This window comes from Manis pentadactyla, chromosome 3 (assembly GCF_030020395.1).
Source record: "Manis pentadactyla isolate mManPen7 chromosome 3, mManPen7.hap1, whole genome shotgun sequence".
NCBI classification, from domain to species: domain Eukaryota; kingdom Metazoa; phylum Chordata; class Mammalia; order Pholidota; family Manidae; genus Manis; species Manis pentadactyla.
Genome location: NC_080021.1, coordinates 117,129,671 through 117,153,257, shown reverse-complemented (window position 1 = coordinate 117,153,257; position 23,587 = coordinate 117,129,671). Strand labels below are relative to the sequence as shown.

At 32.9% G+C, this 23,587-nt stretch overlaps 1 protein-coding gene across 4 annotated transcripts in view; it reads right to left on the bottom strand.

Moving 5' to 3' along the window:
• Window positions 1-23,587, bottom strand: part of ZEB1 (zinc finger E-box binding homeobox 1) — a 180,041-nt gene that overhangs the window by 16,500 nt on the left and 139,954 nt on the right. For 3 of the 4 annotated variants that reach the window (XM_036912228.2, XM_057498351.1, XM_057498352.1), the window contains exons 3-4: window positions 11,093-11,155; window positions 4,704-4,865 (exon numbers count right to left, since the gene is read on the bottom strand). In XM_036912228.2, the coding sequence (XP_036768123.2) occupies window positions 4,704-4,865; window positions 11,093-11,155 (225 nt within the window). The remainder of the gene's footprint in view (window positions 1-4,703; window positions 4,866-11,092; window positions 11,156-23,587) is intronic. The other variant, XM_036912229.2, reaches the window with a different exon arrangement.

Genomic DNA, 23,587 nt, shown 5'->3' with positions numbered 1-23,587 from the left:
GTACTACTTTGCCAATTAATATTACTTAACTAAGCATAGTTTCCCACATTCATTTCTTCAAAGAAGTTCCTAAGTGACATCTTATTGAAAATATCATCTCTATCTCCACTTTGAATTTAATAGAAAAACAGACTACAAGAGTTTCCTAACAGTCTCCAAATGCTTTGTAAACATGTATTATCTTTAATGAAATTCAAGTTCATATAAATTAAATGTCTTGCTCAAAGACCAGCCTTCAAATAGTAGATTGAGCATCATTCTACATAGCTAGCAAAATATACTGAAGTATTTATCAAATACATGAATAAAATCAAACACCCAAAGTTTATGATGGTATCTTTTATTATCAGCTAGTGAGGCAACTGGAACCAGAGAATTTTCTGTTGGTGATGACTCTAATATGACCCACTTCTTTGGGGACTGGATTAGTCATGTGATTAAATTGTCTAGGAAATCATGCTGTGTTTTGTGTAGTATGAACTCCTTATTTGTACTAGCAAGTGGGAAATCAGCATTTGGGACATCCTCCTTGACAGAGCATCTAGTCCATCCCATTGATTTTAGCTGGCTACAGTGGCAGAAGTTGAAGTCCACCATTGCAGGTGTTTCATCACTGGGGCCTTACTCAAGCTGCTTTACTCCAGCAATATCGAACTGTCTGCTCTTATTATGTTCCATTTCCTTCTTCACCTTCATCATCAACCCTTCTAATTAATAAATAATTTTGTAAAATGACAGGTTGCTCATGATATTTTTATAGCAAATTATTATTTTAATAAATTAGTATCTATTGAATTTTCTCATATGAAAGGTGAATTTATTCTTTTAGGCCACTAGCATAAAATGAAAAGTAAATCTAAATATTTGACATGATAAACAACTTACAGAACGAACAGATTTAAAAGTTAAATGAAAAAAATTGCTTCTATTTTTGAAAAATACTGGATTTTTGTTTTATAAAAACAATTACTTTTTAGCAATGAAGGCTTATCATATGAGGAAAAAAAGTTTCTTTTTAGAATTCCTATATAAAACTTAAGGCAGCAATTCAATGCTACTAAATAAAACCAACCTATGCCTGACCATTTTTTGATCTGTCCATACTTTCATTATGTAACTGTGACCATAAATACACTTATTTTAATAAGTACTTTACTTCTGCATCTTAAACTTCCTTTGGTAGGTAGCACAACATTTCAGATTGATAGTATTACTTGAAACAAAAACCTTTGAAAATCTCTACTTGTTCTCCACTGATTCAGAATTTGGGATAATTCAACCTGCTGGAGTAAAGTTTGCCAGTTTATAGCATATGAAATGCAGGAGGTCATGTTTAATTAAAAAAAACTTAAACTTAAGAGCCTCTGAAGACAATGACTTTTTGTGCATAAGCACATGTTGCTGGTGTGACAGAATATCTATTGTGAAATACTTTATTAGTGGTTAAATTATATTATATGCCTGAAAGTAATGAATACTGAATTTATAACATATGGCATAATTGAAATGTCTTACTAATTCAGAATGCTTAGGGCCCCAATTTTACTGCATTGATTAGTAATGATGGACTCTATAAGGTTTAACTTTATTTGATCTATGCAGTGGAATATTTCTTTAGTTTTTATTTTCTTGAACTGAGGCTTTTTGAAATCCTTTATATTATATACAAACTTTACATATATTCATATGTATTTTAGAATTTTCTATTGCCCATTCACATTTATTGTAACTTACTGCTTCTTCAGGTGAAATGTTAATACATTTTCTTTAAGAGGAAAAAAACCCCAGAAATGACAGTAGAAATGGTAGGGATTTATAAGATTACAATGTCAATACCTACAGATTCTCCAAATATGCAAAATAGATCAAGAGAACACTAATCATCAAGCTGAAATGCAGTGTCCCAAGGGCAATAATCTACAGCCTTCAGAAATATCTTCTTTTGGTAAACTGGAGGAAATGGTTCTAAAGTGTCCTACTTCTATTTTCTTTGTCACCAATTTAGTTACAGAAAATTCCATCAGGTCTGGAGTGAAACTTCTGTTTTTGCTATTTTCCTAGCTGATTCCTGATTTAAGTAAGGTACAGTTGATGCCGCAATGCAATCCGTTTTATTCTCTATGCCAGCCTTCTCAATTTCTTTCAAAAATTTAAAAGTTGATTGATACAATACCATTTAACTAGCACCAAAAAAGCTGAAATACTTAGGTATAAAGCTAACAAATATGTAAGAGATTTTTAAGAGGAAAACTATAAAACTCTGATGAACAAAATTGAAGAACTAAGTAAATGGAGAGATAGTCCACATTCAGGATGTCAGTTCTTCCCAGCTTGATCTATAGATTCAGTGTAATCCCAATCCAAATCTCAGAATTATTTTATGGATATTGACAAAAATTCTAAAGTTTATATGTAAAGGCAAAAGATCCAGAATAGCAATATTGAAGGTAAAGAATAAAGTGGGAAGACTGACACTACCCAACTTCCAGACTTACTATAAAGCTATAGTAACCAAGACAATGTGGTATTGGTGAGAGAATAGACAAATGGATCAATGGAACAGAGTAGAGAGCCCAGAAATAGATCCTCATAAATACTGTCAACTGATCTTTGACAAAGGAGCAAAGACAATAGAGCAAAACACAGTCTTTTCAACAAATAGTACAGGAATAACTGAACATCCACATACAAAAAAATGATTATGGACACAGACCTTTCACAAAAATTAACTCAAAATGGATCACAAACCTAACTGTAATATGCAAAACTATTAAAGTCCTAAAAGATAACAGGAGAAAACCTGTATGATCTCCTATATAATGATGCCTTTTTAGATACAACACCACAGGAACGATTTGTAAGAGAAAGAATTGGTAAGCTGAACTTCATTAAATTAAAAAATTCCTGCTCTGTAAAAGACAGTATCAAACAAATAAGAAGACAAAACAGACTGGGAAAACTATTTGCAAAAGACACATCCAATAAAGGACTGTTATCAAAAATACACAAAGAACTCTTAACGACTCAACAATTAGAGATCCAATAATTTGATTAAAATATGGGCCAAAGACATTAACAGGGACCTCACAGGAGAAGATATATTAGATGGCAAATAAGTACTAAAAGATGCCTCACGTCATATGTCATTAGGGAAATTCAAATTAAAACAATAAGATACCACTCTACACCATTTAGAGTGGCCAAAATCCAGAACACTGACAACACCAAATGCTGGCAAGGATGTGGAGCAACAACAGGAACTCTCTTTCATTGCTGGTGGGAATGCAAACTGTAAGATAGTTTGGCAGTTTCTTACAAAACTATAAACATACTCTTACCATATGATCCAGCAATCACACTTCTTGATATTTACCCAAAGAACTGAAAACTTATGTCAAAACAAAAATCTGTACACAGAAGTTTATAGTAGCTTTATTTGTAATTGCCAAAACTTGGAAGTAATCAAGGTATCCTTCAGTGGGTGAATGAGTAAACTGGTATATCCAGACAACGGAATATTATTCAGAACTTAAAGGAAATGAGCTATCAAGCCATGAAAAGACACAGAGGAAACTTAAATGTGTATCACTAAGTGAAAGAAGCCAGTCTGAAAAGGCTACATACTGCACGATTCCAACTATATGACGTTCTGGAAAAGGCAAAATTATGGGACATAAAGAGGTCAGTAGTTTGCAGAGGAGAGGAGCAAAGATGAATAAGCAAAGCAAAGAAGATTTTTAAGGTAGTGAAAATACTCTGAAGATATTATAATGAGGGACACATGTTACTATACATTTGTCCAAACCCATAAAATGTAAACCACCAAGAGTGAACCCTAATGTAGCCTATGGACATTGGGTGATTATGATGTGTCATGTAGGCCATTTTTGGTTAAAATGTACCACTCTGGTGATTGATGCTAATAATGGAAGAGGCTTTGCATGTGTTGGGGCTGAAGTACATGCGACATCTCTGTACCTCCTTCTCAGTTTTGTTGTAAAATTGCTCTAAAAAAAGTCTTACATTGATTATTTGAATATTAAGCTAAATCTGTCCATTAAACTGGGGACCCTGGAAAAACAAGTCGTATGTAGGATGTTAATTACTTCAAGTAACTTCCTAGTTCTTGGTACAGATTTTGCATATAATTTCTTATAGACATATTTGTATGCTATTTTCATTTGTTTCTAATGCATGGAAGGACAAAATGACAGCTTGTTTCTTTTCAGGAGAGTATGAACACATCATTATTGCATTTTATCATTTTTTATATACTCACTGTTCCTATCAGAGTGGATTAGGTAGATACAAAAACCATTTGTCTAAAAATTAGTATGTTTTGAATCTGACAACCATGTTTTGCTTGCTAGAAGAATAGTGGAAAAGAATCAAGAAAAGGTCATTCCAGTTCCGATTTCTACTATTTGCTCTCATGTAAGTGAATGCAAATCGATGTCCAAGCACTGGTCTAAGCACTCCACACACAGTGGCATCACCACTATATACGTGAGATGCCACTAAATTAATACTACACTGTTATCATGGACAATGGCCTGTGAACCAAAGAGTCACTCTCTACAGGCATCTGCAATAAACTTTGGTTTTCAAAAATGTTCCCTATAGTAGAGTAGGTTCGCATAGGAGAGTAATGTTTAAATAGTCCTGTAAAGATGAAGACAAAAACAACTGTGAACTGCATTTACCATTTTCATCATGACCGCTGGCTTCGGGTGTGCCCTGCCTCTGGTCCTCTTCGGGTGCCTCAGGGTAAATGACAGCAGTGTCTTGTTGCTGCAGGAACTCTTCAACATTAGGATCATGGTTTTGTTCATTTTCTGCATCAGAGTCGCATTCATCATCTTTTACTAAAAGAAATGCATATTTTATAAACAGCAACTTGACCACTAAGTTGTTACAAAGTTTTTCTAGATAAGAAATTGATTATCTGGAGAGAATACACTATTGTTCTTGAATTTGTAGGAAATGTTTACTGAAAACTAAAAATGAAACTCATTCTGTTATAACCTATTAGGAAGTCTCTTAGAAAGCATTATAAAACTTTAAGTTTTCACAATAGCCCTTTTAAGACTGGGAGTTGTATTTCTATTTCATTTTACTGATAAACAAGACACAGAGAAGGTAACATGGTGACTGAATTCTTAATTCAGTCTCAATCACCGATAAAGCAAGGAAAAAAGGAAAAGAGAAAACCTTAGTTCTCAAACCTTATTTCTTCCTAGGAGGCTATCATATCATATTTAGAGCTGCACCTTTAATTGGAATCATTCTCAATATAAGCCACTCTGAAGCTCAGCTCAGTTAGGAAATAGCTTTAATAGTTGCATATAGTTAGATTTCTAGTAAAAGTCAGAGTACCAAATCGGTAAAAGTGCTTCTTATCTCCTCTAGTATTCATATACAAGCGAGGCTTTTCTTTTCTATTTCAGCCTCAGCAAATGTTTAACTGTGGGATCCAGGCAGAGGCGGGCATTTTTTTCTGGAGTTAGAAAGGTTCTGGCGATGATGGAATATTTTCTCTTGGAGAAGGTGGCCTGGAGCGCTGCGGAGTTCTGAGGCGGTGCTGCTGCGCTGTGGTTCTCCACAGGCAAGGAGGACAGCATCGGCCCCAGGCTGGGGGGACTGTAATGGGTCAGTACGGCTCCCAGGTGTCTCATGGCTGATGGCCGCATACACTTCTGACTGAACTGACAGTTCTAAATTCTTAAAACAGCTTCCCAGCAGACTGAAATTGGGCCAAAGTAAAATGGTGGTGTATGGGCATCTTCTGGCTCAACAGTTATTCAATCTTGTTAAATCTCTTGCACAGTTTTAGTAACACCTCCTCAGGGTGGCTGCTGTTAAAAACCTCACAGCCACTGACAGTAATGATGACCCATCATTTTCCTCCTCAGCTATCAATTATTTAGCATCTGCTTTATACTGAGAACTGTATTATTTAGATCATGCCAGTAGTAGCCAAACTGGGCTCACTGGATCCGGCGGTAAGTTGAGTAAGCTCCCAGTGTGGGTTTAACATAATCTATTTCCAGATCCTCTACTTCCATGTATGATCTTAGAATCTGGAAAGCTCTTTTCTCTCCCTCTGCTTTTCACAGTATCTTTTGCTCTAACTTAAAAAAGGGAAGAAGGCATATCTATCCAGCACATTAATATGGTACTCTGCCTTGGAGTGTAAAACCTCCAGGTTGCCAAAGGGAAAAAATTCAAAATAGTGAACGGAGAAAATCTTCTTTACTGATTAATCAAGGCATGTAAAACCACTACTGGCCTTCCAGTCCTCCCTGCTTATATGGATTTCTATAAAGGGTAAAGCATGGAATTGGAATGGGGATATTTTGGCTCTAGTTGGGAAGCTCTAAAATCAGCCAGAAGGAGTATGGCCAGAAGGAGTGAGAGCAATTTCCTTTAATGACCTCACCTTTCCATTCCCTATTATTAAAAAATTCATTGTTCTTCAGGAACCTGGTGAGAGCAAAGCAAAGAGTAGTCTCAAAAATCATCCCTAGGATTTCTCATTAGCTGGAATAATAAGCATTTTTTAACAGCTAAAGCAGTACAAATCAGTGCCATTGAGTTTTTTCGACAGAACTTCAAATTTTCACGTTAAACTAGATAAAATTCAGGAATTAAATTTGTATTTTATGTGATTTCTTATCCATGTAGATTTAACAAGATACTTAAAATACTTTAATCAAATTATATCATAAAATATTTATTTCAATTAAACAGTCTCCATTTATAAAATATTATATATATAGTTACTAAGATACAGAAAAATACATATACATATGTATATATATGCTAGATGCTACAGTAATGAGTTTTTAAATGATATACATTTTTGAGAATTATTTTTATACATGAACTTTTTTTGCATCTTCAATAAATTAAAAGCTTGCATATACACTGACTGGTTCTAAATGTAACTCACTTGGAGACAAAATTTTTATAATTTATAAAAATTGTATTAGATAAAAATAATCTTAATCTCATTACCAAATCTATTTTTAAAAGATGCATTTTTTTATACTTCACATACTCATTATTCATTATTTATATATTCCTCATAAATGATATTTTTATAAAATTCCTCAAAATGTGTGTTGACACATTCATTTGAATTAGCAAAATGAAGACACACTTTTTATTGATAGAAAATTTGGCTGATTTGGCTGATTGGTATACAGTAATACCTGGCTTTGCTACTTAGGTTATTGTAACAATTTTTCCAGAAATTGAGTGAACTAAGTTTATAGCTCTAAGGTATTGATCAGAATATAGTTAATTCATGTGGTAAGATAAAAGTGCTTTTATAAAAAATGTACTGGTAAAAGACATTGAAATTAACAACATGTCAATTGCCCTAACCATTTCTGAGTATATTAAACAGGGTGTTTCTAAGTGAGGAGAAAAAGATAACAAAAGCTAAAACCAGATAGTATTAGTCCCTTGATAAATTAAATATTGCTAAAGCCTTTTTGGTATATTTCCCATAAAACGAGGAAGTGAATGATTCTAATGACTGGGAGATAAATCCTTTAGCAAATTGGGTGGCTCTGAATGTTTGCTTTCAGCAAAACTGAAGGAGCACTTAGTAGAACTGCCAATAGACAAGACCTTAAAAATATTTTTTACTGGCAGGTAACCATAACATTTTGCATATAATTCTGAAGATGTGAAAGAATCGAGTAAATCCGTTGTAACAAAAACATTTCATCTTTTTATTTATGTGAATAAAGTTACTTCAGAGCTAAACACAAAATAGGAACAGTATTAATGCTGAACACTTTTTCTTCTGGAAATAAGTAACATTAAACTATTGAAATATCAACTAACTGAAGGATACTTCAGCTCCTTTAAGTACAAAATTTTTATTTGTTAAAATATGTAATATATTTATGTGGTGATCAATCTAATAAACATATGATAAATCTAATAATTATATGATAAATCAACCCAGAAATTGTTTTTAAATCTTAAAAGCCTTGTGGTCTCTGGAAATTAAAGAGAAACTTAAATTTCAATTAATGTACATGTTTTGTAAAGAAATGATAGTTGATCAAAAATACCTTCAAAAAGGGAATACAGACTATGTTAACATCAAATTCTACAGGCTATGTAGAATAGGTATATTGGTTCAAGGAGTAAACATTATGATATAACATTTCTGACTCTTAAAGAAGAACTTATTCATGACAGTATGTTTTAATTTTTATGGATTTCACATATTAGGGTGATGATAAATATCATTTTTAATGTGCCAGTTTGTAACTACTCACACTTCAAATGAAAAATTTTAAATGTCCATAAGAAATTTGGAAGTCAATACATAATCAGTTTACATAATACAAATTTGGAGGAAAACAGCAGTACCTTGTAGAAAATTAAGTTAATTAATATTGTATGTGCTTATTAGGACTGCACCTGGCACATGTGAGTGCAGTGGAATTGTTAGTTTTTTTCCCCAAAGCAGTCTTAGATGGTGAACTTTAGAATTTCTCAATTAAAATTTTTCCTAATTAAAAAAAATTAGGGTCAGAAAAGTTAGATAAGTTTTCCAAAATCACACAGTAAAAAAAAGTATTACTAAGTATTAGGGCAGATGATTTGGTATTATTTATCTGGTTCTTTCCAATTAAATACACTGTCTCCATAAGTGCATTTGGTTAAGACAATTTCAGGCTGACACTAGAAACTTGGCAGTTTTACACATACAATTTAAAGTGTTGGGAAGTGAGTATTGTGAAAAGGTCAATTTACAAAGCAAAATTCCTACTTCTAGGACTGATTAGCTTATATATTTACTACAGAGGTGAGCAAATACACAGAAACATAGTATGATTTTCCTTTAGACAGGACAGAATTCAGAGCTGGTTGTCAAAATATGGAATTACATGACCATAATCATTTGCCAAAAGGTAGAATTATAGGGTTATAGTCACAGATTAGAGAAAGCAAGGATAGAAAGACATATTTAATGTAAAGACTAAACATTTTTAGGTAACCATCTATTATTTATTTCCATAAGAATAAAGTATCTGTAAGCTTCCTTCCATCTTTACATTTGAAAGCTATGTCTGAAACTCTAGAACTATTAACTATGTAAACCAAACAGGGATGCTCAGAAGGAGCAAAGGACGTTTTGGGTGAAGTTTTCACTCTGAATGCTAAGATGTGACTGTAGTTCTCTTAACTTCATGAATTGCAAAAGAAAGTCATCTGTAGAAAGGATCTGACAAAGTTCTGAACTAATGATGGTGACCTTTGTGCAATGTTTTTGTTTACTTTGTCAGCACATAACATTTTGTTACGGAAGTAACAAAAGCAAAGGCAACACATAATTTTAAAGCTTAACTGTTCAAAAGGCTCAAACATCTAATTTCTATCCTTCTTTCCTTAATACTACCCTTACCAGGGCTTTATTCAATTTTTGCTTACTCCTAACTCCCCATATCCCAGGAAAATAACACAGCAGGATCATCTTGCGGGAAGAGGGTGAGGGGACCTGACATTTCAGCAGCAACTTTGGTTAATATGAGGTTACTTGACCTTCTAGATGTGGCTTTTTTGCAGGGGAGGAGGAGGGAATTTATGTACTACCTTCTGTACTTCAAACTGAAAGAATTCATTAACTTTTGTAGTGAAGAGCAAATTGTTAAGGTAAAATACTGTAAACTTGGAACTGTGAATGTCTTTTTTGATGGTATTTTGTCCAGAAGGGCAAACAATCTTTCATAATTCTGGTAAGTCATTTAAGTTTAACACGAGGTAAGGAGTAATAACCAGCATTCTTTTACATTCATTAACACTATTTTACTAATAACAAATGTCAAGTTTAAATATTTTATATAATGTGTAAGTTAGCATGACAAACATTTGATAACATATTTCTGAATACATTATTCATGTAGGTTAAACACAACCAAGTTAAAGGCAGAATATAAAAATCTTAGGTGACCATAAATTATCACATATTCCATTACTATTTAGTTAATTTGGTATACACCTTTAATAACAGCATAAAGATTTACTTTATTTTACAGAACTGACTTACAAGTGTGGAAGTGCTAACATATTGTGGATAAAAATCTATTTTTGACACATTATTATGAAACACACTCATTTTAGTGAACATAGTCAAAAATAATTTGTAAGGCTGTATGGAATATTCCTAAATTGCACTGCAAAGAAAAATAACTTACATTAAACCAAAGAATAGAAGAAAAACAAAATCTAATTTTTGGTTGGATATACAAAGGTTATATTACTTTTAAGTATAGTATTTGAGGAAATATTTTAATAATTTGGAATTCATTTTTGAAGTTTACATTCTAAGAGTTTTAGCTAACTTATGTGACACAATAATAAGTGCCTGGTATTATCATACATAAGATCTGGATTTAAGTTTTCCACTTACTCTTTGGTTTCTTAAATCTGATTTGAATCCAGAGGAATAGCCTTAAGTCTCAGGGCATATATTGTTAGTCACCTAGAAGCAAATTTCCTTTGTTTACTATAATTCAACTTCATTTGGCCTTTTTTAATCATAGAAATTATAAGAAAATTTGTTGATTCTCTTGTTTGCTGTGACATGTTCACTCATCAATATTCATGATTCTTATTTGGTTTAAGATAAACTCATGATATTTGCTTATTCTTTTCTCTTCTGCTTTCTGTCTTGTGGGCAATTCAATGCAGATCCTGGTAACTAATAATGAAACTCAAAATAGTTAGATCTGCATTTCTGCAACTTTGATAAAAAGTTTGACAGAAGTTTAGATATCACTCAAACATTTTTTTTTTGGATTACCTGTACATTATACTTGTTATCCTTATAGAAAGGAAAATTCTGCTGTATTATATGGATATGTAAGCTTATACTGTATTTAAAGAATATAAACTTCTAAGTTTTCATACACTGACTCATATGCCTATGCACTTAAACATTTAAGGAGGGCAAAAGAGGAAGAAATAGACTAAATTCAGGACTCACAAATGCAAAAGTTTAAAAACTAATGACACAAAGACCTAGTTCAAAGACATCAGAAAGAAATAAATGTCAAGAAAGTACCTGTACATCCCACTTCATCTGCCTGAGCTTCAGGCCCCAGGATTTCTTTTCCTTTCTTTCCTGCTAAAATCAAAGAACACAGGATTAAAACAGATCCATGTGTCACAAACATTTTCTGAAAAGGAAACTTTTAGATTATATTTAATTTGGATTTTTTTCCTTTTGTAACTACAGTAATGTATCCTTGAAGTGTAAAGCTGTAAATAAAGCAGACTGTTTAAACTCACAAAGATATCTTAAAGAAGCAAAATTTGTGAAGATTTATATATAATTCTTCAATTATTCATAAATCAGGATTATAAGCATACTGGGATTTTAGGATTTTAACATTTTTTTTAAGGAGAAGACCCCTATCTCTAGGTAGTAGTGTTCTTTTTTCATTGCTTCCCGTAACACAGATTTGTACGTTTTAGGCACTATGCTGGATGCTTTATAAACTTACTTACTTTAGCCTTTATAACTACCTATTTTATAAGTTTAAAAAAACCCAATCCTAAAAAGACTGAGGATTGAGGAGGTTAAATAACTTGCAAAAGGACATGCAGCTATTAGGTGGTATAAGTAGAATTTGCATGCAGGTATGAATAGTTCTGAATGTGAATGGTCCTACTTTCCACTATACCCTTCCCTGTATGAGGAAGGACCAGACAACTAGAAGGAAGACTGGACCAATTTTCACTGTGTTTCCTTTCCCTCTAGTCATTATTCTAGCTACTGATAGTAATAAATAATAATAATAATTAATAATGAATAATAGTTATACATAATAATAGTGCTGATGAACACTTGGGTGCCAATTATCTTCCTCTGCCACTTATATGTTTATAGTAGACTGACTACAGTATTCTATACAGAATAAGACAGAGTAAATATGCATATTATTTTAGCAAGCAGAAAATGTTTTGTATTCAGGTACATTTTATTTATTATAATAGTTTATTAAGAAAATGTGCATATATGGAAGATGTGGAAGAGTTAAAACTGCTTTTTAAAAAACTAGTAACAGAGTATATATCATAATTACGATCAGAATACTCATAAAGTCATACCAAAACATGTAGGTATCTGTACCTCAATCAAATTCCATTGAATATGTCAGTCAAAAATCTTGATTTAGATTTCCCCTAAGTTTGATAATTGAATTGAGAAGTAGAGCACTAATCAAGTAACATCTTTGCTCATATGCAACCAAGTTTTTCTTTAAGTGTCTTGGATTAGCTGGTGGATTTATTCAGGAAAGTTTCTTTACTCATTAAGTCTTATATTAGTACTTAAAGATGATACTAAGTAGAAAAATAGTTAAATATGCATATACCTCTTTAGATGAGAAAAAACACTGTCTAAAGTATACAATGATGAGATTAACTTCTGCTTAAGAATTCTCATTTCAAATTCTAATTTCATACTTGCCATCAGCAAAATGATAATTAAAAAACCCCTAGCAAAGTGTTTGCAGTATCATGGGATAAACAACAGTGTGTGCTTGAAAATCTCTAACATCCTTTTCTCTTTCTTTCTCCACAGCTTCTACTGAAACTAAAATAATAAACAGTATGACAATTGGGTAACTATAATACAGTAATAAAGTTATTTATTATTGTGTACCTATCCCTTTAATTCTTCTCAAATGAAAAAAACAGCCAGAGTTGCTACTTACTAGGATGGAAGATGACATCAGTATTAAGATTAAAATGGTATTTTGGGCATTACTAATTTTTCTAGTTTTAGTCACTATTATAGCTAATTTAAATACTGTCTGCAATCCAATTAACTTATTTATTTACTTCTTCATTCCTTCACTTCTGCTTGGGATAAAATGTAGGCTCCTTGGATGAGCATGTAACATACCTTGGAATCTGGTTCCAGACTTATTTACCACAATTTAAAAACTGGAAATTACATTCTATCCCTCATTACTAGGGCTACAATTCTGGCTGGACAACTAAACAATGTTGCCTAATCAAAACAGAAAAGATCCTAATGCTGGCCTGTGACGGGAACACTCTTCTTTCCCTACAGAGTGCTTCCCAGAAGCAGGCTCCCCCCTGCTTCGTCCTGGACCAGCGTGAGGGTGTACTGGAACAGCTATGTAGTTTTCAAGCAGCATTCCCCTTCATGTGTTCTGATCTTAACTTCTAGTTTAGGAAATGCAATAGGAGTAAAGGAGTAAACCAATCTCCTTGTACATAACATTTTCTCTCCTATAAGCTTCAATAATTTATTGTCAATACCATATGATTCCATTTGTATAACATTCTTGAAATAAAATGATAGAAATGGAGAACAGACTAGTGGTTGCAAGGGGTTAGCACTGATACAGTCAAGACACAGAACAATTCTGTCACCACAGGGCTCCCTAGCTGACTTTTATACACTCACCCTCCCCTCCTCTCCACCCCAGGAATAGTTTGTAATATTAAATGCTTATGTTATAAAAGAAGGTCTCAATAAAATTTTAAAATTTTGGGTTAAAAAATAGAAATGAGGAGCAAAATAAATCCAGAGAAAGCAGAAGGAAGGTAGCGATAAAGAGCAGAAATCAATAAAACTAAGAACAGAAAAATAGAAAAAAATCCAATGAATTAGAAAGCTGGGTCTTTGAAAACATCAACAAAATTTACAAAACTTTATTAATACTGACAAAAAGAGGGAAGCCACAAACTACTAATATCAGATATGAAAAGGGAATATCACTTAGGAGCCAACAGATATTGAAAGGACAATAAAGGATACTATGAGTTCAAGGACTAAACATTATGAATATTTCTGACTCTTAAGAGTTTACTAACTTAAAAAAAAATGAGTAAGAGTAGGTATCAAATTGCTATAGATTTCACATATAAGAGTGATGTTAAAAATATCAATATTTTTAATATGCCAGAAATTAGGTCATTGCAACTACTTATACTTAAAATGAAAAAAATTTTGTATGTCCACTAAGAACTCTGTGACACATACATAATCAGTTTACATAATACAAATTTGGAGGATAATAATAGTACCTCTTAGGGTTGCTGTAAGGATTAAGTTAATTAATATAGTATGTGCTTAGTACTATACCTGGTACACAATACATGCTATGTAACTGTTAGCTATTTTCCTTAAAACAGTCTTATAAGGGAACATCTCTACACACATAAATTTAAAAAATTTGAAATGGGCCTATTCCTGATTTCAAGCTGTATTACAAAGCTATAGTAATCAAAACAGTATATAGTACTGGCATAAAAATAGGCACAGAGACTAAGAAAAGAATCAAGAGCTCAGAAATAAACCCATGCATCATAATCAACTAATATTTGACAAAGAAGCCAAGAACACTCAATGGGGAAAAGATGGTCTCTTCAACAAATGGTGCTGGAAAACTGGATATTCACATGCAAAATTTGATATTCACATGTAATATTCATACAAATTCATGATATTCAAAAGAAAGAAATTGGACTTTGGATTAAAGACTTCAATGCAAGACATGAAGCTGTAAAAATCCTGGAAGAAAACAGGGAGAATCTCCTTGACATTGGTCTTGGCTATGGATTTTTTCTGATATGTTACCAAACACACAAGTAACAAAAACAAAAATACACAAGTAACAAAAACAAAAATAAACAAATGGGACTACATCAAACTAAAAAGCTTCTGCAGAGCAAAAGAATCAGTAAGATGAAAGGGCAACCTATAGAATGGGAGAAAATATCTGCAACCCATTTATCTGAAAAGGGGTTAATATTCAAAATATATGAGGAAATCATACAACTTGAAAGCAAAAAACAAATAATCTGATTTAAGAATGGGCAAAGGAATTGAACATTTTTCCCAAAGAAGACATGCAAATGGTTAACATGTACCTGAAAAGGTTCTCAGTATCACTTATCATCAGGCAAATGCAAATCATAACCACAATGAGGTATCACATCACAACTGTCAGAAGGACTATTATCAAAATGATGAGAGATTACAAGTGCTGACGAGGAAGCGGAGAAGAGGGAACTCTCATGCACTCTTGGTGGGGACATAAATTGGTGTAGCCACTCTGGAAAGCAATGTGGAGGTCTTCAAAAAAATTGAAAATAGGACTACCATATGATCTAGCAATTTCACTTCTAGTACATATCTGAAGGAAAATAAATGATCATCTCAAAGAAACAGCTGCACTCCCATGTCCACTGAAGCATTATTTACAACAGCCTAGACTTGCAAACAACCAACGTGTCTGTTGATGGATGAATGGATGAAGAAGTTATGGTGTGTGTGTATGTATAAAGTGGAATAATGGAATAGTATTCAACTACAAAAAAGAGCAAATCCTGCCATTTGCAACAGCATGGATGAACCCTGATTTAAGCCAGAGAAAGACAAATACTGTATGATCTCACTTACATGCAGAATTTTACAAAGCTGAACTCAGAAACAAAGTAGACTGGTGGTTGCCAGGGGCTGTGTGGTGGGGGAAATTGGAGATGATGGTCCAAGGTTACAAATTCCAGTTATGAGATGAATAAGTTCCAGGAAACTAATGTATGGCATAGTGAATGTATTTAGCAATATTGTATTGTATAGTTGACAGTTCTAAGAAAGTAGATCTTAAACGTTTCCCCACACACCAAAAAATGAGATAATGGATGCTAATTAACATTATGGTGGTAATCATTTTATAACATAAAAGTATATTAAATCATCACACTGTATGTCTTAAACTTACGCAATGTAACATGTTGAATATATCAATAAAGCTGGAAAAAATTAAAGACAGGTTTTCTCAGAAACACACAGAAAAAAATCAAAGATCTCAATGATTGGGGAGATATACCACATTTATTAATTAGAAGACTCCTTAACATAATAAACATGTTAGTTGTCCCTATATTGATCTATAGACTTAATACATTTTAAATCAAAATCTCACCAGGTTTTTAAAATAGAATAAGATTATTCTGTAATTCACATGGAAAGCAAAGGAACTGTAATAGTCAAAGCAGTTATAAAAAAATAAAATTTGGAGGAATAACACCATCCAATTTTAAGACTTGCTATATAATTATAGTAATCAAGATGATGTGGTATTGACAAAGGGACAGATAAATGGACCCTCACAAATAGGGACAATTAATTCTTGACAAAGGTGCAAAGGTAACTCAGTAGAGAAAGGATATTCTTTTAAACCGTGTTGGAACAATTGGATATCCACACCCAAAAAATGAACCTCATCTTAACCTTATACCTTATAAAAAATTTAACTCGAAATGGATCATAGATCTAACAAAAAGTGAAGGACACAAAGGAGAAAATTCTGGTGATCTGGGCTTAAGCAAAGTGTTTTTGGACATGATACCAAAGCAAAGTCTGTAAAAGGAAAAACTGATGAAGTGGACCTCATTGAAATCTAAAACTTTTTCTCTCTGACAGACTAGGATAAGAGAATGAAAAGACAAGCTATGGACTTGGAGGGAATATTTCCTACAACTGCAAGGAACACTGAGAAGTTAATAGTAATAAAACAATACTCCGATTAGAAAAGGCACAGAAAACATGAACAGACACTTCACTGAAGAGGACATACAGATGGCAAGTAAGCACATGGAAAGATGTTTCACTTCACTAGCCACTAGGGAAATGCAAATGAAAACAATCCTATTATAAAAACACACCTATTAGAATGGCTGAAGTAAAAAATAACTGATAAAATAAAATACTTTTTGAGAACGTGCAGAAACTGGATCTTTTATGCACTACTGGTGGGATGACACAGCCATTCTGGAAAATGGTTTGGCATTTTCTTAAAATATCAAACATACATTTAACATTACTTGACAGTAACACTTCTAGGTATTTACCCCAGAGAACTGAAAAACATATTCACAAAAAAATACACTAATATTTATAGAAGCTTTATTCATAATCTCCTAATGTCCTTCAATGGGTAAATGGATAAACAAACTGGAATATCTGTATGATGGAATACTAGTTATCAAAAAAAGTGTCAAACTGTTGATACGTGAGACAACCTGAATGAATCTCAAAGGCAGGCTGTGTGAAAGAAGCCAGATGCAAATGTTTCATACTGTATGATTTCATCTTATACGACCTTCTCAAAAAGACAGAACTAGTGCAGAGGACAGATCGTGGTTGCAGGATTTTGCAGTGGGCAGTGTGACTAAGTAGGCACAGCACCAGGGAGCTCTCTGGTGATAGAACTGTTCTGCAGGGTCCTTGGTCTCACAACCAAAGGAACTGAATTTTGCGTACACCAAAATAAGCAAGGAATTCAATCCTTTCCTAGGATCTCCAGAAAGAGACGCAGCTCTGTCAACATTCAGATTTCAGCCAGTGAGATCTGTGATGGACTCATGACCCACAGGGCTATAAGATCATAACTTTGGGCTGTTTTACCCATTAAACATTGTGGTAATTTGTTATGGCAGCAATAGAAAAATCAATCAAGTGGTTAAGTAATTTTAGATCAAGGAGCAGAATGAGCACAACAGCTATCTGCTGGCTAAGAAGATTGCTAGGTAAAGTTCAATATTATTTCTTTTTTGCTGTTTTAATTTTACCAGATACTATGAATCTGAAAACCATTAGTCATCTAGCAATTACCAGATCCTAGCTTGGAGGCTGTGGGAAATTCAAAAGGAGTACATGACACAGTAACTGCTCTTAAGATGTTTACAATCTAAAGGGCATATAACTTGCCTATGAAAATAAGAGCTTTGAGCCTTTCAACTCATAAATATAAAAATGAAATATAAATATAAATATAAAAAATATAAAATACAAAAATAGAAATTTAAAATTAAATTAAAATTTGGAAGTCTTAAGTTAATTAGAACGGGGTGTATGAAATAGAGGAGTTCAGTCCCAATAGAAATGTCACAAAAGTTCTACATGGGTAGGCACTGAAAATTTGAAGAAATGACCTCCTTATTGCTCTTTATATACACTTCACATATGGGTGTTATAGTCAATGTATACATATTTCTCTGTTCTATACATAAAAGAAAAGAATAGCATGCTTTGGAGTCAAAAAGACTTATGTTTGAATCTTGGCTTTCCATAGTTAATGTGTCATCTTGGCAAGCTATTCAACTTTCTTGGGCCTCAGTTTCCTTACTTATAGTGGTACAAATATCTATGTCACAGAACTGTTATAAGAATGAAAAGAAAGAATGTATGGGGCAGCAGTTAGTGCCAGGCCTTTACAGGTACACTAGCTCAGTATTATTTTACTTTGTCATTATGCAAAAGTTGGAATTGCAACTGTTCATTTACTGTGTCAGCCTTTCCTTTCTTTTAAGAAAAGAGGCATGTCTCTCAAAACCCAATCTAGACCTGAATAGAAAAGTCCAGATTTGGCCTTCATCATTTTTTTTTTAGCACTTTCTTACTGTTTAAGGTTTAGTTTATATTTTCCGTATGTCTGTTCCAGAATCAGCCATTTATGCAAGAGGCCTTGGCACCTTCTTATTGCAGAAGGTATTTGAATCCCATATCTGGGTACTAGGTACTCTCATTGCTGCAGGGTCATTGTTCCCTTGTCTTCCCCGTGGACAGAGCTAGGAAATACATGCATACACATGAACACCTGCACATCACCCCCATCTACATTTTTGTATCTGTCTGTCTTTATATATTGAGAAACATGAGTTCACCCTTCTGACAGAACACCATGGTATTTATTCTAGCCTTCTTCCTTTCCCTGATCTGTAACTTTTTTTCTCTGACAGTGAGAAATCTGTGTCTCATTATCCTCAATATATGTACTTATATATCCAGTATATATATATATATATATATATATATATATATATATATATATATAAAGTAGTATTAAAATAACATATCTCTGTGTCTGTGAGAAAAAAATTTATTAATTTGAGGGAAAATGGGGGCAGGGTAATAGACATGGGAGATGATGCTTTTCTGAGTATGCCTTTTCGTTATAACTTGCATATATAACCCTGGCAATGTTTCCCATACATATAAAAAATAATTTAAATCACTCAGCAGACAGAGAGAATGAAAAATGAAATACAAACCATAACAAATGAATCTAACTGTATTATAAATTAATTATGTAACATATTGAAGGGGGTAGGGAAGACAAAAAATAAACTAAGTAACTTTGAAAAACAGCATTTTGAATATATAAGTCTAACAACAAAAAGAACTGTACACACTGTACTCTGGGTAGCAAATTTCTTTGTGATTTTAAAGTGGGCGGAGTGTACAACTGAGGTTTGGCATTGTGGGGAAAGCCCAAATTCCTTGATTAGCTGCCTTTTGAAAGTTAGATATTTAGAGGTACTTAAATATTAGTGTTGTATACTTAGTGCAAATGGAATTTGATCCCCTTATAAGTAGAGCTAAAATATACCTCCGTAGTCACCTGGACTAGTCTTTTTATTTTACAGATTCAAAAGTGGAACTCAAGAGACATAGTGGTACAGTGAAGACTAGAGACCATGTCCTGCGCCTTTCCTGCATTACACACTACCTTTGGTTGAAAAGGTTCCAAAGAATAGGTTAAAGTGAGATGACTATAATTTGGTTCAGTGTTGAGTTATATAGTGATTAATGCATGCTTTGCATAGATTACTTACAGTATTTTAACTTGTTCCCAAGAAAACCTTATTGCAATGGACTATAGGATCAGAATTTTAAATATTTTTAAAGAAGTTTTCATTATCTTGGCATTTTTGTAAACATGTAAATTTCTATGGAGTTTTAAAAACTTCAAGTCAGAAAAATGTTTGATTCACTATTATTTGGGATCTTCAAACTCAATTTCAAAATATTTGGAAACAACATACTGAACAATATTTTATATTATCAGATTAGTTTTATATACTTTGTAAAAACAAAAAGTATGAAGGGCCTATAAACAGGTGTTTCAGAAAGTTAAGAGTATGTATTTTAAAACGTTTAACTGACACAAGTGTCAGAGTATTTTGGCTGAACCACAAGAAGACCCTGTAAGATGAGAACAGATATGCTGGAACACAGCCAGATTGTACTATCTTCCCTACAAAGAAAAGTTCAAGTTGATAGTATTTTAAGACAATAAGACTTAACTAACCCAGAAATTTTGTTTAATTTTAAAAGTGAACATGTCCTGGTTTATTTAATACCTACAACAAAAATACTGCTTCTTCTATATAATCTTTCTTCTAAGAACTAGATCCTAACTTAAGATTTCAATCACAGATAAGAATAGTTTTTTTAAAGGTGATTCTTACATAATTATCATTTTGACAGCATATTATATTTTCAAACACACTTCAGACCTTGGATTTATACTATGGTACAGATATGTGAGTATTAGTTTCATGTGCTGGTCTCCAGTGAAGCTAAATGTCATCAATCACTTTCTTTTTTATTATTTCCTCTTTTTCTTAGAAGTCTTTAAAATAACAAATTGGCACAGATGGTGTGGCTTCCTTTAGCTCTACATTTGTAAAGGGCCTTTGCTTCATTATTTCTTGCTCATCTTCAAGTAACTATACAGGAAACTCTTCACTGAGCAATAATCTGCCTTCTAAACTTCTTTCTGAAAACTCAAGTTGCAGCTACTCTAATTTCTAAGCAAGCAAAACCTTGCTAGTCTTTTTCCAATAGCAGGAAAGTTTACATATTTATGTCTTCTTGAAGTTGTAATAGTGATATGATCTAGACATCATACAGCTTTTTCCCTTGCTTTTTTTATATGGAGTAGCTGTTTATTAATAGGACACCCAAATAACATAAGAACAGTAGTGCAGACAGGTCTCACGGAAGAACCAAACCTGAAAGTAACTGTGAGTACAGTGGCTCTCTGCTAAGGAGGCTGACCGCCCCTTAGAGCAAGCTGCTCTTGTGGTAACTCCGTTTTTGCTTCAGGATCAGGTTGGTTTGGTCAATCATGTGCAATTTGAAGGACCCGTTTTTCAAATTCAGGCACAAGGATCATTGTTTGGATCTTTAGTCCCATTACATAAATTTTCATTCAAATGCACATGACTAAGGACCACTTACTGGTAACTAGCTAAATGAACTAGTAAGAGTTACTAACTTTGATATTCATGAATTTAAATTAATTTACTGAGGATTCTGAAATCCTAGCAAGGATTCTAGCAAGATATCTTGGTTGCCTTGCATCACTGGACAGTGTTGTAAACCTACTGGGCACATTTTAAACTTCAGCAATGGGAAAGGATATTTTTTAACTGGTGGAATGCCAGAATTATCTTGATTTGTGGTTTTCAGTGGCTGATACTGATTTTCTACTTTGTTCAAAATTGTTTATCAAAGGTACATAGTTTTGTGTTTACTGGTTTGTTCTACTTGGTCAGGCAAGATTGTTTTGATCATGGTGTGACACACAAAAACCTTTATTTATTTTTTAATTAGGTGAGGGAAAGCCTAGTTTTATACAGGTTCAGAAATGTAGTTCGTTTATGAAAGGAATGTATCTTCAAATGGATATGTTTTTTTTCTTTATAGATGTTTTATTTTCAGTGTCTGAGAATGTTTTTTATAATATAATGAATGTTGACCAATAATGGCTCAAGTGAAAGTAGTTATGTTAAGGGAGGAATTCATGTATAATTCTAAATAACCTATGACTTGGTTATCAACTTGACCACAAAATTTGCTCAAATACAACCTTTTAAGGTAGCTTGCAGATTAGAAATACAGATTAGAAAGTACTGATATTTACTACACATTTCATTGGTTTTATCTACCCACACTTACTAGTATTTTCTGCTTCACCATCATATATAGTTGAGAAAACTCTAGAAGGAAATTCTACTGAATGTAACCATATTTTTACTCTTTTCCACTGTTCTTTTTTCCTTCCTGATGTTAGAAGACTCCTTTCATCCTTTCCTTTTCATTTAGAGTGATTATTTTAGCCATTCATACAGGGTAGGTTTGCTGGGCATAAACTCACTTAGTGTTCCTTCATTTGAAATGTCCTGATTTCTTCTTTATTCTTGAAGGATATTTTCTCTGGATATAGAATTCTAGGTTGACAATTCCTTGCCTTCAGCAGTTGAGAAGTGCCCCATTTCCAGCTGGCCTCCATGGCTTCTTAAAAGAAACTGCTGTCATCCAAAATGTTTCCTCCTACATGTAAAGTACTTATTGCTTCTCTCTAGCTGCTTTCAAGATTTTGGTCTTTATTTTTTAGGAGTTTGACTATAATATGTCTTAGCATTATTTCTTTGAGTTTATCCTCTTGGGGTATAGGTTTATGTCTTCAGCTAAATATTGGAAATTTTCATCCATTATTTCTTTGAATAATCCTTTCATCACTCCTGTAATTCTGATGATATAAACATTACATCCAAACAGGGTGCTTAGACTGTGTTCTTTTTTTTCAGTCTATTTTCCTTCTGTTGACATATTGGATACATTCTATTCTTCTCACTGATTCTTTCCTCTGTCCTTCCATACTGCTACTGAGTGTATTGCATTTAAAATTTTAGTTATTGTATTTTTCAGTTCTAAATTTTCCATTTGGTGCTTCTTTACATTTCTTACTTTAACAAAGAGACTGCATTTTTTCCCCATCTTCTTATTTACTGAAGTATAATGAGATACAATATTATATGTTGCAGTAGTACAAAGTGATGATTTGACATTTGTACACATAGTGAAATGATCACCACATTAAGTCTATTTACCATCTCTCACCATACAAATTTACATTATTTTTCTTGTAATGAGAACTCTAAACATTTTCTTTCTTAGCAACTTTCAACTTTGGACTACAATATTATTGACTGTAGTCCCCAAGCTGTACCTTGTATCCCCATGAATTATTTATTTTATAACTGGAAGTTTGTATCTCTTGATCATTTTCACTCATTTCACTTTCCCCCAACTCCCTGCCCCTCTGACAAGTGCCAATCTATTCTGTGTATCTGAGTTTTATTTTGTTTGTTTATTTTGTTTTGTTTTTTAGATTCCAGATAAAAGTAAAATCATAGTTTCTGTCCTTCTCTGACTTGAAAAATATTTATTTTGCAATACTAAGTACATTGTCTTCATATCTTATGCATATTTTCAAATATTCTACATCCTTGTGTTATTATAATCATTTCTGTGATTATTCTATGACTGAGATGTGTTAAATCTCCCATGATGATTGTAGACTTGTTCCTTGTAGATTGTGTAGATTGCTAATTTTTTCTTCATTTATTTTTGAGGCTTTGTTATTAAGTACAAACACATTTAAAATAATATTTTATTAGTGAGTTTAATCTTTCATCATTATAAAGTGATATTATCTAAAACATTTTAGCCTTAAAGATGGTATCAACTGAAGTTAATTTAGCCATGCCCACTTTTCTGTTAGTATTTTCATGGGAAATAATATGTGTCTATCTATCTTTACCATATATTTGCCATTTTCTCTGTTCTTCTTACATCTCAGAACTTCACCTTACACCTAAAATCTATCCTTTAAAATGTGCTTTAGTAAGGGTCTACTTACAACAAATTTTGTGTTTT